This window comes from Globicephala melas, chromosome 11 (assembly GCF_963455315.2).
Source record: "Globicephala melas chromosome 11, mGloMel1.2, whole genome shotgun sequence".
Taxonomy (NCBI): Eukaryota; Metazoa; Chordata; class Mammalia; order Artiodactyla; family Delphinidae; genus Globicephala; species Globicephala melas.
Window position 1 is genome coordinate 5,465,830 of NC_083324.2, and position 18,121 is coordinate 5,483,950.

Genomic DNA, 18,121 nt, shown 5'->3' on the forward strand with positions numbered 1-18,121 from the left:
ATATGTATTTTAACAAGCCCTGCAGGAGATTCTGACGCTTACTAAAGGTGAGAACCCCTGGCTCAGAAAAACGCTTGCGTGTGCAACAAGAAACACACAAGGAATCTCACTTCAGCTGCGGCTTCAGATGAAACATCTCATTTAATCTCCCCAGCAACCTTATAAGCTTGGTTCGGTTATTAACCCTGTTTTACTGATAAGGAATGATGCCCATAGTCAAAGAGCTAGTAAGAGATGGAGCTAGGACTTGAACACATTCTCTGAACTGCAGTGCAGTCTTTAAAACCAATCTGAACACACTGGAGCAATTTGTATCTTGATGGATTGGGAGAAGTCAAAGACAGCAGATTCTACTGTAGCTAATTTTCTTTCCCTTTTCCTTAGTCACATTCAAAATCAGTTCAAAATAGAGCATGACCTGCTTAGGTTATGTATGGTTAAGAACAGAGGTGAGTTCTAAATAAAGAAGTAAAATGCCTTTTTCCACCATAAAATTAAGTGAAGAACAGTGAGATTAAAAAATAAAAAAATACTAAATTTCCCAAAGGTCATTTATTCCATTTTGTGCTGACTTCTTTTTCAAAACTCATGTTGAATTTCCTCATTTAAGAACAATATTTGTTTTTCTTTCCTATGTCACGAGTTCTCTGATTTGGGCTTAAAACAGGAGACTCTGGAATTGCTTATTAGAATAATAAATATTTCATGTCAACTGGCCTAACTCAAAGATCATCAGGGCTAAGTGTTTAGGACAGTTCCAGTGTATGTGTAAACACATAGATTGGGCAGTACTCCACTTCTGGAATTTTTCTTCTGAATGTTCTGCTTTTTCCAGGTGAAAATCGTAGCAATGAATGAGAACGTCGCTCTCAGGTCGGCCCTGGATAAAAATCTGAAGAGTGCCGTGACTGCTGCTTTCCTCATGCTCCCCGAAAGCTTTTCTGAGGAAGACCTGTTTATAGAGATTGCCAGACTCTCATATTCAGGTCAGTAGGTTTCATGCCTGTACTTTCTACAGGAAGGAGATTCGCTGTTGGAAGACCGTGCAGGCCAGACACCCCGCCCCTCGCCCTGCACTGGAGCTGCAGCAGCCGAGGCTCGAATCCCACCACCTCTTTGAAGGTCGAGGCAGGAGTTCTTTGATTTGCCTCCTTGCCCCCAGGGTCTCTTCCTTTCCACTTCTCTACATAGGGTCACCTTTTTGTTGTTGTTATTGTTCAATTTTATTTTGAAACAATTTCAAAGGTACAGAGAAGTTTCAGTAATGATCCAGAAAACTGCCATGTGCCCTTTCCCCAGAAATGTTTCGCCACACTTGTTTTATCACTCTGTATCCGTGGTTTTCCAAAGCTAGTGGGCAGCTGAATCCTCTGGAGGGCTTGTTAGAACAGACAAGACAGCTGACTTGCGAGGTCTGGGCTGGGGCCCGAGAATCTGTATATCAAGCAAGTTCCAGGTGATGCCTGGTGCTCCTCCAGGGATCTCACTTTGAGAACCACTGCTCCCTCTGTATGTGTAAATGCGCCATATTATATATATTTTTTCTGAACTACTAGAGAGTAGGTCACAGATATCGCGTCCCCTCTAGGCCAGATTCTTCAGTACGTGTTTCCTAAGAACAAGGACATTCTCTTACATAACCAGAGTACAGTCACCAAATTCAGGAAATTTAACATCAATATAGGACTTCTGTCAAATTGCTGATCCTTATTCCAGATGTTGTCAGTTGTCCCAATAATGTCCTTTATACTGTTTTTTTCCTTCAAGTACATGATCCAGTCAAGGATCATATATTGTACTTCGATGCCATGTCTCTTTTTTTTTTTTTTTGGTGGTACGCGGGCCTCTCACTGTTGTGGCCTCTCCCATTGCAGAGCACAGGCTCCGGATGCCGCAGTCTCCGGATGCCACCATGTCTCTTTTATCTTTTAATTTGTAATGTTTCCTCAGCCTTCCTTTGTCTTGCATGACATTCACACATTTGAAGTCTACAGACCAGTGATGTTGATGCCCTGACAAGCAGCGTTTTCTCCTTTCTAAGCGAACTCTGGGGAGACATTTGAAGGTGAGGCAAATACGCTGCTTCTTACTAAACTTGCCCTCCTAGTGTGAGTTTCCACTGATGGTCCTTGCTTGAGCCAGTCTTTACTATGATGGGCACAAAGTGGAGACTTGCCCACTCCGTCTTTCCTCACGTTAAAGAAAGCTTGCCCTCCTTCCCCAGTCATCTCTTTATTTATCTAAATATTAACTTCCTTTCCCCTTAAACCAGTTGTGCTCCTCAGAGATGTCAGGGCACAGGGGAGGCTGAGAGGGCGGATCCTGACCCCTCACCGCACCCCACTGATCTTTTTAATGTGTTAAGGGTCCATGTAAAACTCCGTTTACAGAAAAGTAGCCTGCTACCTAAAAAATAGTTTGAAAACCACTATCTTAAATAAATATCGTCTTTCCCAACTTTTAAGTATGAGTCAAAGAACTCTGTACTCAAAAAATTGCAAAGCAGGCTTCCCTGGTGGCGCAGTGGTTGAGAGTCCGCCTGCTGATGCAGGGGACACGGGTTCCTGCCCCGGTCCGGGAAGATCCCACATGCCGCGGAGCGGCTGGGCCCGTGAGCCATGGCCGCTGAGCCTGCGCGTCCAGAGCCTGTGCTCCGCAACGGGAGAGGCCATGCAGTGAGAGGCCCACGTACCGCAAAAAAAAAAAAAAAAAAAAAAAAAAAATTTCAAAGGCAGTTGACTCATTTTGTGAATCCCTGTACAGATAAGATTTCATGGAAACACAATGCTGAAAGAGACCTGAAAGGTCTTGTTCTTCAGTCTTTTTTCCAAAATGTGTGTGCTGTGACCACAGCTGTCATTGCAACACGGCCGAGAAAGGAGGTGGCATAACCTTGGTCTTGGTTGCTTCCAGCTTCTCATGGCAAAGGCAGGGGAGCAAGCGTGGCGTGGCTGCCTCCAGGGTGAACATGTGGGGAGGGCCTCTGGGTACCTCCCTCCCCACGCTCCCCTGTGAGACAGCGGGGACCAGAAGCCTTTTGTCGACTTCTGTGGGAGAAGATGCAGAGCCGTTCTCTGCTCTGCCCACGTTGTCAAGATCAGCATAGTGTTAGGTGGATTCCAGTTCTCTGTAAATTCAGAACACTGACTAAAGACATTTATCGAATCTTATCACTGCTCCCACCTATTTGCAGACTTTAAGTCGGCACTCAGGCTGCTCTCAGTCTTGAGCTGAGTTTTGCTCTGCCTCCTGGAAGGGCTGTGTCTTATGCTCCTGGTTTCTCCTGTTGTTCAGTAAACACTTGCTGATTCACAGCAGTATCATCCTCTGTTTCGCTTCTTCTATAATATTTATTAAGGGCTGCTGTATAGAGACACTGTTCCAGACACAGATAAGGAGGTCAGTAAGTAGGTAGATAGATGTGTAGGTAGGTGGATGGATCATTTATTCCTTTATTCCATTACTGAATCCTCGTACTACAGCCCTGTTTGTTCAACAGATGTGTGTTGTGTTGTGTGTCTTCCCTGTGGCACACACTGTGCTAGGCCTGGGTGCTCACTAGCAAGCGTGGCGCGAGTGAAACTCCTCGTGGAGTTTCTGGTCTTTTAGGGAGAGGCAGGCAGTAAAGAAGCAATAAGGCAGTTTGAGATCGCGCTAAGTGCCATGAAGAGAAGAAAATATATCAGGCTGAGGTTAAGGCTGTCTCACAGTGGGTAGCCCGGGAAGGCAGTCTGAGGTGGTGATACGGAGCGTAGGTGGAAATAGTGACAAGGAGCCGGCCCTGGGCTTTTGGGGGAAGAGCTGGCAGAGGAAGCGGGCTGCTCCCCACAGCCGGGTCTCGCACCTCGCTGTGTGTGACTCCAGCCCCTCGGCCTCCGGTCACTTCCGTTCCTCACCTTGCCGCTTCCTGTTATTTGTGATTGCTTAACCCAGATTTGCATCTGAGAATTTGGCCAAGTAGCCTGCATTACTCATTTCAAAGAGGTTGGCTTCTTTTTCCCGCAAAACTTAGGACACAGTACTTGCCAATCCTCTCCAGGGGGACTACTTCCAACACTGTGTAGTCCCTACCTTATGAATGAGACATTTTCCAGAAAGTCTTCTGTAAGCCAGTTGTTTAGACTGGGGATATATTTTCCCATTGAAACAACACTGTATATGATGGTTGTTCCTCAGCCAGGACACAGTGTAATTAATGGTTACCTAGCCTATAATATGATGGAACTATACGAGGAGAGTGCACATGGGGAAGGATCTAGGCCCTGCAGGCATGTGTCCTTCATAGGTATGAGACTTGCCCCAGGCGATGTGTTGAAAGGCAAGCTTTTCTACCTGCCTTTCTTAGGCTTCTGAGAACCCAGTATCCTTGAATTGATCAGATTCTATCCCTTGGGCAAACTACCTAAACCTCCCAAGCCCTCAGAATATTCCAGACTTCAAGTTACCCACCAATGTATTTTTATTTCCAACTTAGACATTTATTTTCCACCTGGTTCCAGTTGAGAGAGAGAATATGTTGTCCCTAACCTGTGAAATTCAACATTTCTCCCAGGCAGGGTCGGGAAGGACACAGAGAAAACAGTGTCTCCGTGTTATTGGACACGTTCCTGCCAGTAATTACTGGCAGAGGCAAGATCTGTCAGTATTGCTGGTAGTAATAATAACCCCTATATTTTATGCAGTATTTAAGGATCACTTTAACTGCCCTGGGGTCAGTATTTATGGCATTATTGTTATAAATGATGGTGAGAAAGGAGTAGGTGGATGATGAGAGCCTGCAAAATTGGGGAGGAGAAAGCTTTCTGATCCTTCAGTTATTCTTAGAAGTCAGCATTTAAGTAAACAAAAAGAAAACCAAGTGAACTTTAAAGGGCCACCTTGAACATTCTTATGGAAGTACAAACTATTAAATGACTAATTTTAGGTAATGATCCTTGTTGAATATTTATCAAGTGAATCAGCGCACCATAACATATGAAGAACTAAAGCTGCAGTTTCTGCTGTACAGAACTGCACAGTAATAAACGCATACAGCCATGGTGAGTCAGTGGTAGATTTAAAAAACAGCCCATGTGGAAAAGGCAGGGGAGTGTGAAAAGCATGGCTTGTTTAGGGAAGAAGGAGCAGATTGACGTGACTCAGGTCCATGGCTTATGGCAGGAGAAAGTCGCATTTTTTATTGTGTACCAGGAATGACTCTGAATACTTTTGATCTAATAACTAGCTTAATCCTCACCACAACCCTTTGATTGAGTGCTCTATTATTGTCGCCATTTAACAGGTGAGAACACCAAGGCCCAAATCTGTCTCAGGTCAGTTGTTTGGTAGATTAGTAGGTGGTGGAGCTGGAATCTTAGCCCACACTCTTAACCATTTAAATTCACTGCCTCTCTGGTATTTTGGAGAAGAGGTTAGGCCGGTGTTGGGCAGGGCACTGAATACAAAGTGAAGAGGTGGGAATTTCACAAGCGATACACAGCTAAGAGCCACAGAAGTTTTCAGGCATTGCAAGTTGGTCCAGGATTTGTTGTTTTGGAAAGATAATTTTGCCAGCACTGTGCAGGAGGGAAAGAGACGAAAAACAGGAAAGTTTTTTCATTCAGCATATAATTAGGGGAGTCTTCTCTGCCCGGCGCCCCTGTAAGCTCTGGGGATGAAGGAAATAAACAAGGCAGGCACAGTCCCTGCCCTCATGGGGCTTTCTTTGTAGGTAAAAAATCAGACAGCAAACACATGGCAGCACAGAATAGGGGAGGAAGGAGAACGTTACTTTAGTGTAACCAGGGAAGGCCTCTCGCAAGGTGACGTTGGAACTGAGCACCAGCCTCTGAGGACCCGTGAGCAGAGCCCGGGTGAGAGCTGGCCAGGCAGAGAGGCGTCTGTGGGGAGGACAGTTAGGACCGAGTCTGTGTCCGTTGCCCTGTATCCTTGACCTCCGGAGCTCTGCCATGGCTCATGGTAGGCATCTGTGCATGTGTGTTGGGTGGATGGACAGAGCCCAGCAAGTCTGGATGGTGACGAGGGCTCGAACTAGGGCAGTGCCTCAGAGATGTGAACAGTTTCACATGAAAATAATCAAGGTCAAACCCTTAACTGCTTCAATTAAGTATTCTATTGATATTTACTACTTTGCTTTTTTTTTTTTCTTAAGTCATAATATTACTTCATGGAAGGGAGCATTTGTAAAGTGTTAAAAACCCAGTCAGACTCCTGGGTTCACGTCTTAGCTATAACCTTAATTAACTTTCTGCCTCCTTGTAACTCAGTTTCTTTCTCCCTAAAAAAGGTTTTTATAGGGATTAAATTAAATCATACATGTAAAGTGCATAGCCCAGTGCCTGGCACATAGTAAATGCTCAGTAAATGTTAGCCCTTATTATTCTGGATACATGTTTGCTTGTATTAACACAGACACTTAGAAAGGGCAAGACTACAGTCAGACCTGAGTTTGAACACCAGCCTTGTGGAGGTGCTGGAACCTTTCTGAGCCTGTTTTCTTCTTTGTAAAACAGAAATAACAATCTCATAAAAAGGTTTTCAATGAGATAATATTTATAAAAGCCCCCAGCTTCATACCTCATTGATGGTTGGGGCTCAGAAAATGACTGCTATTATTATTTATTACTATTATTGTGTACTATTGCTGGCTATAGAGGTTTTCCTCAGGCTGAGACACCTTTATTCGCTCGATCATTCAGTGATTGGTGGGTGCTCAGGCTGCCTCCGTCCATCATTGTTTTATTAATGACACTGCTGCGAATCACTTTGGCCAAGTTACTTTGGTACAGAAGGGGGCAGAGTTGGAAGTTGTCTAACTTCCTTGGACACATTCTCCAAATTGGAATTATGTTGTCAGTTATAATAATTATAAAACTTGTTACATGTTGACAAATAATGCCTGTTGAAGTTAGAAGAGTACTTAAATCAGGTGGATTCACTTGGCCCTTTACAGTCCTTAAGAAACAAAAAACACCTTCAAGCACTGTCAGTAAGAGAGAGAATGGGTTTGTTTCGATGCCAGATTGTCTGAACGCAGTCTCAGCTACTTCTAGGAATAAGACAAAGCAGTGAGGAAGTGCCAGTTGAGTGATTCTTGGAGGAAAAAATTAGAAACGGGTGTCCGGACTCTAAGTGGGAGTAAACATCCCCATTTCTGGATCCTGGTCAAAGCTGGTAAAGAAACATTTTCTCTGGGGTGAGAGTGTTAAGATTTATTCCATGGCAGTCACACCATCTGTGGCCTTGCAAGCAGTGTCATTGAATGACTTGCATGTTGGGGATTGACTCTTTCAGTAATTTGGAAGCATATTTCTCCAGGCTTGGCAAGCTCGAGCTTGTGCTGAAACCTCACTTGGAACTCTTTTTACTCAGTCGCTTGCTAATTTCTGAGCATGCAACACTCCTGAAGGGATGTTAATCACCAGTCATATCTAATGTTTCTGGATTACTTACTGTGTATCAGGTATTGTTCTAAGTGCTTTACATGTATTAACTCATTTAATCCTGGAAACTTGTAAACTAACAACTACTGCTGCTTCCACTTTACATTTGAGGATACCGAAACCCAGAGAAGTGAGTTGCTTGTCCTGGGTCATGTAGCCTCTAGTCCTGAGCTTGGATTAGAACACAGGCACTCTGGTTCTAGAACCCTTGCTCGTAGCCCGTCACTGTTCTACAAAGTGTCTGTGAGGCATGTGTCATTCCTGGTTTACACCTGGGACACTCTTCCCCCAGGGCCCCTTGTGTCTCGCTCCCCATTTCCGGTCAGCTTTTGCAGCTTGTGTTTTCTTCGGCGCACTTTCCATCATCTGAAGTACTGTTTATTTGTTGGGATTCTTGTCTCTGGTCTTTGTTCTACCACTTAGGATGCTGAGGGCAGACGTTTTTGCCTTGCTTTGCTCACTGTCCTCCAGTGCTTACAGTGGTACCGGACATGTACTGGGCGCTCAGTAAATACTTGATGAATGAATGGGTGGATGGTTGTGACATTGGTTCCTTCCTGAACCAGTATCGTAAATCTGATTCCTCCCCGTCCCTCCCTACACCTCTCCGTTATGTGTTCTCTACAGGAAGAGAAAATTTTATTTATTTATTTATTTTAAATAAATTTATTTATTTATTTTTGGCTGCGTTGGGTCTTCGGCATTGGGTTTTTGTTGCTGCGCGCAGGCTTTCTCTAGTTGCGGCGAGCGGGGGCTACTCTTCATTGCGCTGCGCGGGCTTCTCACTGCGGTGGCTTCTCGTTGCAGAGCACAGGCTCTAGGTGCGCGGGCTTCGCTAGCTGTGGCACGCAGGCTTCAGCAGTTGTGGCTCGCAGGCTATAGAAGGCAGGCTCAATCGTTGTGACGCATGGGCTTAGTTGCTCCGTGGCACATGGGATCTTCCCGGACCAGGGCTCGAACCCGTGTCCCCTGCATTGGCAGGTGGATTCTTAACCATTGTGCCACCAGGGAAGTCCCCAAAAATTTTTATATGATTCAAATTTATATCACCAAGTACATCAGCTGTTTATTCTTATCTCATTCTCTTCCACGTGCCATGGAGGTATTTTGGGGATGTATTTCGAATGATGTGTTAGGCTGCCTCCTAGAAATACTGCCTTAGTCATCTTTTTTCAAATAAGAATTATTTTGTCCACATGCAAAAGAATGAAGTTGGACCCCCTAACATATACCCTACACAAAATTAACTCAAAATGAGTCATGGATGTAAGAGCTAAAACTGTAAGACTTTTAGAAGAGTCACTTTGGGTTATGCAGTGGTTTCTTAGGTATACACCAAAAGCACAAGCAACAAAAGAAATAGATAAATGGGACTATATACAAATTAAACTTCTGTGCTGCAAACAAAACTGTCAAGAAAGTGAAAAGGCAGCCAACAAAATGGGAGAAAATACTTAACAAATCATGTATCTGATAAGGGACTAGTATCCAGAATGTATGAAGAATTCTTAGAATGCAGTAAAAAGACAACCTAATATAGAAACGGGCAAAGGACATTTTTTCAAAGAAAGTATACAAATAGCAAATAAGCACATGAAAAGATGCTCAGCATCATTCGTAATTAGGGAAATGTCAAACAGAACCACAGAGACCCTGTTTCACACCGACTACAATGGCTATAACCAAAGTGACAGGTGAGAACAGGTGTTGACGAGGATGTGGAGAAACTGAAACCCTTGTACATTGCTGTTAGCACATAAAATGGTACAGCCGCTTTGGAAAAATAGTCTGGCAGTCCCTCAAAATATTAAGCTTAGAGTAACTATATGACCCAACAGTTATACTCCTGGGTATCTACCCAAGAGAAATGAAAACATATATCCAGACGAAAAGTCATACACAAATGTTCATAGCAGCGTTATTCATAAAAAATGGCCCCAAAGTAAAAACAACCCAAATACCCATCAACTGAGAGATGGATAACTAAAATGTGGTACATCCATCCAGTGGAATATTATTTAGTCATAAACAGGAATAAGTACTGATAAGTGCTACAACATGATAAACTTTGAAAACATTATGCTAATCATAAGAGACCATATGTTGTGCAGTCCCACTTATATAAAATGTCCAGGATAGGCAAATCTATAGAGACAGAAAGCAGATTAGTCTTTGCCTGGGGCTGGGGGTGGATGGGTGGAGGGAGAGTGACTGTTAATGGTACAGGGTTTCTTTTAGGGAGGCTGAAATGGTCTAAAATTAGATGGTTGCATAGCCCTGTGAATAAGCATGGAATTATGTAGTTGACATAGATGAATTGTATGGTGTGTGAATTACATCTCAAAAAAACCCACAACTGTTTAAAATGAGTATTATGCTGCTGTGTCGACTTCCAGTTTGGGCTCCTATTCCTGAACACTTTCACATGGGAGTCCCACGTCGTAACCTGCACTGAAATGCTCTGTTTTCATGTCACTTACCTCCTGGGCAGAGCCTGTATCTTTGTATCCCCAGAGTCCAGCACGGCTCCTGGCACTTAGAAACCACCCAGATATTTATTGAACTGAGATGACAGTGGTAGTGCAGTTAGTCTAAGAGGGGAAAGTTACCCAGTCAGTATCTTAAAAACTCAGGGCTTCCTGCACCCTCTGTCCTTGCCCTTCCCATATACACATCGTCACAACAATATCTGCTTCACTATTTACAAAGCATTTTCTAATACCTTAATCATTTGAACCTAAAAGCAATTTTGTGAGGTTAGTATGACTATTACAGACATTTTTCAGAAAAGGAAACTGATTCAGAAAGGTTAAGTAACTCAACTGCAGCCACCCTGGGACATTGCCAGACTTGAGAGCCGGGGCCTTTCCACTCACATCCCTGCCTTTGTAATAACGTCCCTGACTGCTGCAGACATGCTGGAATCATAGAGCAGGCCAGCTACAGATGGGTTACAAGCCTCTGAGTTTGTCTTATTTCAAGTCAAGGAGAGGTTACCCTTTTGGTTACCCATTGAATTAGACTGGCAGTTCTCTGGCTTGAGCAATTATAAACCCACCGGTAGAGGCATAAAATAAAAGTCAGCAGTCAGTTTTTCTCAATCCCTGTATTTTGTTGTAAACATATATTTGCAGGTAAGAAAAATTGATTCCTATGATGCTGGTTCATGCTGTGCTCACGATTTTATTCATTTTGTTCTGAAGCAGCAGGTAATAAGCCCATTTGCTTGCTGTTCCCCATGGCTGAGCACAGCAATTGGAGAAATTCAATTCAGCAGACATTTATTGATGTGCCTTCCTATGCCAGGCAGTGCGTGAGGAGCTGGCGGTTCAGGGACGAATAAGCTTCAGTCCGCGTTCTCAGAAAGTCCATGGTATTTTCCAGCTCCTTTCATTGTGGCATGCAGTTGTTCTTTGGGGAGGATTTGGATTTGTATACCCTTACATTTTGGTAATGTACAGTCCCTCTCTCAGAAAGTTACTATCTAAAATATAAGAACTTTTTGTTTGTGGAATGTACAGGGGAGAAGAAATGGCACAAATATTGAGAACTCAACAGTGATGCAATTTGATCTTTCACTTCCGAGCCAGCCTGTTAGATTCAGAGTTTGATGACATTTCACCCCTTCAGAGATTAATAGAAGACATTTATAGGCTCTGAATAAAAGCGTAAGGATTTACACAATTGAAAGTTAACCCAGCTGCCTCTCCATTCACATTTGCTGAGCTAGCACATCTGTGCATCTGCGAATTTATTTTAAAATGCCAGAAGTAGTGTGCCATCGTTACAGAAGTGAGGGAAATGGAGGAAAATTACGAAGTGAAGTAAAGCTATTACCTAAGACATTGCTGCCCTGATACTAAGAGGTGGCTGGGCCTTGGGCAAGCTGTCTTTGCAACCCCATCTCCTCATCATTGAAATTGAGAATAATCAGTACCTTCTTTTTTTTTTTAAATTTATTTATTTTCTGCTGTGTTGGGTCTTAGTTGCTGCGCACAGGCCTTCTCTGGTTGCGGCGAGCGGGGGCTACTCTTCATTGCGGTGCACAGGCTTCTCACCTCTGTGGCTTGTCTCATTGCAGAGCATGGGCTCTAGGCTCATGGGCTTCAGTAGTTGTGGCACGTGGGCTCAGTAGTTGTGGCTCACGGCCTCTAGAGCGCAGGCTCAGTAGTTGTGGTGCACGGGCTTAGCTGCTCCGAGGCATGTGGGTTCTTCCCGGACCAGGGCTCGAATACGTATCCCCGGCTCTTACAGGCAGATTCTTAACCACTGCGCCACCCGGGAAGTCCCAATCAGTACCTTCTTTACGAGGCTTTGCCAGCCCTGAACTAGACAGCCAGTGTGAAGCACAGGCCATTAAAAAGCCCACAATAAATGTGTATCTTATTAGAGCAAACATAACCATTTTAAAATAGCCCTTTTGTCTTGTTTTTCCTGTTTTTTACAGTTGTTTCCTTCTTGTACTTCTGTATCCTGGTTTCTTAGCTGCACATTATTACATGGTCATTTTACATCTCACAGTGTGTCGTGCCTGTAATTTTTAGTGGTTGCACCCTGCTCCGTGGTAGGTGTGGGTGCACCGTTCCCCTGTCGTGGGACATTTGGTTGCTGCCAGGATTTCAGTGTTATGAATAGTGCTTCAGTGAACCGTTGTGTGTGTGGAATGTATTCAGTTGCTTCTTGTGAAACCTCAGGCGGGTTCCATCATCCCTGTGTCTCTTTTGCCTTCGTGCTCGATCGGGATAGGGCCGCATCCACCGGAGAGGACAGGTGCGTGGACAAATGAGGTAATATGACAAAGCAAATGCTCAGCGAAGTTTGCCTCCTAACCTCTGTTTGGGTTTGTTGCTTGGGGCTTCCTCTCCAGAGATGAGGTTTCATCATTCACCGCTTCCAGAAGTATGTTAGCAGTTTATAAACTCAAAAGCATTATGTGAAAGAACCAATTTCTCTACACCCTCACTAGCAGTCGTCCCAGGGTTTAACTATGTAACTCTCTTCCCTTTAAAATAATAGTGAAAAAAACAGTCTTGTCTGTATTTGAGCAGCTTGTTAGGACAGGATTCACTTGAGCTCACTGCTCTAACCAGTCCCGACCTCATCTCACAAAGGTCGGGTTCCAGAGGCTGTTTGTAACTCTTTTTCCAAAGCTTATAGTCCCCACATGCTTTCTACCAAATTGTAGTGTAAGTTGGTCCTTTGAAGCTTAAAAATCCAGTGTATTTTATTCCTTACTGAAGTACATACTGACTATTGGATATCTTTTTATTTTTCCAAACAGACCAACAGTTTGCTCTAGAAGATCTGCTGTGGCTGGTCATAATTTTGATGATTCCCTTCCCTGCTCCCAAGAAAAGAAATCGGTGAGGGTAACCACATGTCCTGGTTTGCCCAGTTAATACTTGTCCTGATGACTTTGCATTGCCCACTTCACCCTCAAAAGTGACCTAGTTCGGATGATAAGTTACATTGTCACCCTCCCCCCAGGGGATTCCTCAGCAGCTGAGGTATCTGCCTGCTCTTTCCACCTCACTCCTCCCCCAGACTTCTTTCTATCTTCCCAGCAAAGGCTTCAGCCACATGGCTTTCTCCAAGCTTCCCCAGGGGTTCCTCACGTGTGCCCAGCCTCTTCTGAGTTAACGTTAGCCCAATAGGCATTCACACAAGTTTTCCCATTTCATCACTCTTTTGCCCCCATATCTTGCTGATGGTTGCCAGTGGCTTGGGCAGGGTAGGGCACTTTAAGGTTGTTTCAAAAGTTGCTCTTTATCCTTTGGAATTAGTATTTTGCAGCTCAGTTCATTCCACAGGCCAATGTAAGGTTCCTCATTTCTCACCACTTGCAATTTTTTTTAACTTTAAACTGAGCGTAGTCTTTTTTCTTCTTAAACTAAATTTCATACTTTTTTTCCAGATGCTTTGGCATCATGTAGAGGCAGCCTTTTGGTGCTTTTTTTTTTAATTGAAGTATAATTGACTTACAATATTATATTAGTTGCAATGTACAACACAGTGATTTTATATTTTTATACATTACAAAATGATCACCATGATAAGTCTAGCTATCATCTATCACCATACATAGTTATTACAATGTAACTGACTATATTCCCTATGCTGTATATTACATCCCTGTGACATTTCTTTTATAAATGGAAGTTTATACTTCTTACTCTCTCTCACCTATTTCACTCATCTCTCTCCCCCATCCCCTTTGGCAACCATACGTTTGTTCTCTGTATCTGTGAGTCTGTTTCAGTTTTGTTGTTTGTTTTGTTTTTCAGTTTCCACATATAAGTGAAATCATACAGTATTTGTCTTTCTCTGACTTATTTTGCTTAGCATAATACCCTATAGGTCAATCCATGTTGTCTCAAATGGCAATATTTCATTCTTTTTTTATGGCTAATATTCCATTGTGTGTGTGTGTATGTGTATATATATATATCCCATCTTCTTTATCCATTCATCCATCAGTGGGCACTTAGGTTGCTTCCATATCTTGGCAGTTGTAAATAATTCTGCAGTGAACATAGGAGTGCATATATCTTTTCAAATTAGTGTTTTGTTTTCTTTGGAAAAATACCCAGAAGTGGGATTCCTGGATCATACAGTAGTTCTATTTTTAATTTTTTGAGGAACCTTCATACTGTTTTCTGTAGTGGCTGTACTAATTTACATTCCTGAATGAGGGTTCCCTTTTTTCCACATCCTTGCCAACACTTGTTACTTGTAGTCTTTTTGATGATAGCCATTCTGACAGGTGTAAGGTGGTATCTCAGTGTGGCTTTATTTTGCATTTGCCTAATGATTAGTGATTTGAGCATCTTTTCAGGTGTTTATTGGCCATCTTTATAAAACTTCTTTGGAAAAATGTCTATTCAGATCTGCAGCCCATTTTTTAATCAGGTTGTTTGGGTTTTTTTGTTGTTGAGTTGTATGAGTTGCATATATCATTTGCAAGTATCTTTTCCCATTAAGTAGACTGCTATTTTGTTGATAGTTTCCTTTGCTGTGCAACAGCTTTTTAGTTTGATGTAGTCCCATTTGTTTATTTTTGCTTTTATGTCCCTTGCCTGAGGAGACAGAGCCCCCCAAAATATTGCTAAGACTGATATTAAAGCTCATATGGACAGAGTTTTATGGTTTCAGGTCTTATTTTTAAGTCTTTAATCCATTTTGAGTTTATTTTTGTATGTGGTGTGAGAAAGAAGTCCAGTGTCATTCTTTTGCATGTAGCTATCCAGTTTTCCAGTACCATTTATTGAAGAGACTGTCTTTTCCCCATGATATATTCTTGCGTTCTTTGTCATAGATTCATTGAATGTGTAAGTGTGGGTCTATTTCTGCACTCTCTGTTCTGTTCCTTTGATCTATGTGTCTGTTTTTGTGCCTGTGCCATACTGTTTTAATTTCTGTAGCTTTGTAGTGTAATTGGAAATCAGGGCGCATGATACCTCCAGCTTTGTTCTTCTTTCTCAAGATTGCTTTGGCTTTTTGGGGTCTTTTGTGTTTCCATATAAATTTTAGAATTATTCATTCTAGTTCTGTGAAAAATGCCACTGGTACTTTGATAGGGATTGCACTGAATCTGTAGGTTGCCTTGGGTAGTATGGTCATTTTAACAATATTAACTCTTCCAATCCATGAGCATGGTATATCTTTCCGTTTGTGTAGTCTTCAGTTTATTTCATCAATGTCTTATAGTTTTCTGAGTACAAGTCCTTTACCTCCTTGGTTAGATTTATTCCTAGGTATTTTATTCTTTTTGATGGAAGTGTAAATGGGATTGTTTTCTTAATTTATCTTTCTGATATTTCATTATTAGTGTATAGAAATGCAACAGATTTCTGTATATTAATTTTGTATCCTTCAACTTAATTCATTTGTTCTAATAGCTTTTTGGTGGCAACTTTAAGATTTTCTATGTGTAGTATCATGTCATCTACGAACACTGACAGTTTTCCTTCTTCCTTTCCAATTTGGATTCCCTTTACCTCTTTTTCTTGTCTGATTGCTGTGGCTAGGACTTCCAATGCCAGGTTGAATCAAAGTGGCGACTGTGGGCATCCTTGTCTTATTCCTGATCTTAGAGGAAATGCTTTCAGCTTTTCACCATTGAATATGATGTTGGCTGTATGTTTATCATATATATCCTTTATTATGTTCAGTGTGTTTCCTCTATACCTACTTGGTTGAGAGTTTTGATCATAAATGGACGTTGAATTTTGTCAAAAACTTTTTCTGCATCAGTTGAGATGATCATATGATTTTTATTTTTCAATTTGTTAATCTGGTGTATCACATTGATTAATTTGCAGATATTGAACCATTGTTGCATCCCTAGGATAAATCCCACTTGATCATGGTGTGTGATCCTTTTAATACATTGTTAAATTTGATTTGGTGATATTTTGCTAACGATTTTTACATCTAAGTTTATCATTAATGTTGGCCTGTAATTTTCTTTTCTCTTCTTTTCTTTCTTTTTGTGGCATGTTTGTCTGGTTTTGGTATCAGGGTGATGCTGCCTGCTTGTTTGGTTTGGCATCAGGGTGATGCTGGATGTTTCCCAATCTTGGAGGAGTGGCCTTATGTAGGAGACGTCCTGTGGGTCCCAGCAGCACTCTTCCTTCTGGTCACCAGGACTATATAGGGGTGCCCCCTGTATGGGCCACATGGGCCCTTCTCTTGTGGTGGGGCTGACTTCTTTGGGCATGCTCATAGGCAGGGCTGGTCCCTGGCCCAGTTAGCTGTCAGGCCCTGCCAGTGTCGTGGCCACTGGCTTGCTGGTGGTTGGGGCTTGTCCAAGGGTGATTGGCTGTAGGGCCTGGGGCTGGTTCTGACCCAGTAATGAGCAGGCCTTGTGCTAATAGGCTAGAGGGAGGACTCCAAGATGGCACTTGCCAGCACCAGTGTCCTCATGGTAGAATGAGCTCCTCAGAATGGCCACCATCAGCGTCTGTGTCCCCAGGAGTCCCAGTTGCCTCTTGGCTTCTCTAGAAGATCAGCAAGTTCACCACTTGCAATTTTTTAAATTATATCTGCTTTAAAGTTTATCTTAAATGTAAACCTTGCCCTTATCAAATATAATAAGGTTATTTATATTCATAAAGCACCTCAAAAGCCCTCACGCAAACAGCAAGAGGGCCAAGCTGAGTAAGCAGTACCAAGGACACAGCTGTGGTGAGGCACACAGCCCCCATCTCTGTGATTGGTCACAGGCAGAGTTTTGTTCACAAGATGAAAGTTTATAAATACAGAAGCTTCTGCATTGGAAAAACAAACACATATTAACCTCTCAATGGTGACTACCTTTTGTACTTAGGTAACTATATTTTAACTGCTAAAGGGCTTTGCGATTTGAGAGGCTCTCTTTCCCCCCGAACATGTGCCTGCATTTCTGGGGTACTGTGTTCCCAGTTTTAAGGTGAAAAAGCAAGTGTTTTGAATGAGAGATCCTGCCAGGTTGAACTAGTGCAGTGTCAGCTGGGGGACTGTAGTTCACAGGTCAGAATGTGAATTCGCAGTGGAAAATTCGTTTTTCTGTTTGTTTTAACCAGGTGACTTTCGGATGGTGGTTGGAGAGGATAAGGCAAAAGTGTTGAATATTGTGAAGCCCAACATAGCCCATTTTCGTGAGCTCTACGGCAGCATTCTACAGGAGAATCCCCAAGTGGTGTATAAAATCCAGCAAGGCAGCCTGGAGGTAAACTATCTGTGGGAAATCCTGTGGACTTATGTTCTTCCGTATATTTGAAATAAGGCTAAAAGGTACACAAATGACTAGTAAGTGACTAGTAATAAGAGGCTGCCTTTGGAGAAGGAGACCAAGGGCTGACATGAGGCGGGGGGAGGTGGGGACTGGTCCTCACTGTGTGTGTCTTTTTTGCCATTTGAAGTTCTTACTATGTATGTTAATTATTAATTAAAAATGAGTGAAAATAAACTCTGAAATTACCTTCTTTCCATCCCCAAGCCCACCTGCCTCCCCAGAGGTAGCCTTATTAACAGTTTGGCATGTTTTCTTCCAGATCTTGTTGCATGTACTTTTGTATGTATTTGTACATATACACATGTATGAAGCAGTTTGGTCTTTTTTGTTTGGTTTTATTTTACATAAATGTATTCATACAGGTTATTCTGAAGCTTGTTTTTTCCCCACTTGTTATATGTATCATGTCTTGGAACTTTTCTTTGATACATCAAACAAAACTTTCTTTCAAGGCATTCTTCAAAATATTAAATTTTTTGAAAAGAAAAATCAAAGAGCCTTTCCTTTGAGAAAAGTAATTTGGATTTAAGATTTTTTAAACTATAGAATTCATAGTTTTTTTATCTTTAAGTTAAGGAATACTATTTTACTTTTTTAATGCTCTTCCTCTTCCACATAATAGGGGCAACTAATATTATGTTGAATGACAAGTTAATGGCATTTCTAGAACTGAAAGGAAACTTTAAAAAAGTAGGAATTATTTTAAATGTAATGTTGGAGAATAACATGAATGCCCAGAATACCCACCACTCAGGTTAACAGATTTTGCCATGTTTGCTTTAGATTGAGGTATTTTGTTTTTAATTTTTACTTTTCTCAAAGTAATGCATACATATTGTTTAAAAACCAGGTGGCACCCCAAGGTTTGTAACAAAAAGCAGCAGTTCCCTGCTGTACACCTTCC

At 42.2% G+C, this 18,121-nt stretch overlaps 1 protein-coding gene across 5 annotated transcripts in view; it reads left to right on the forward strand.

The window, feature by feature from the left end:
* The window catches only part of TAMM41 (TAM41 mitochondrial translocator assembly and maintenance homolog), a 55,039-nt gene that overhangs the window by 11,601 nt on the left and 25,317 nt on the right, over nt 1-18,121 (forward strand). For all 5 annotated transcript variants that reach the window (XM_030840849.3, XM_060307503.2, XM_060307502.2 and 2 more), the window contains 2 exons: nt 836-986; nt 17,006-17,151. In XM_030840849.3, the coding sequence (XP_030696709.1) occupies nt 836-986; nt 17,006-17,151 (297 nt within the window). The remainder of the gene's footprint in view (nt 1-835; nt 987-17,005; nt 17,152-18,121) is intronic.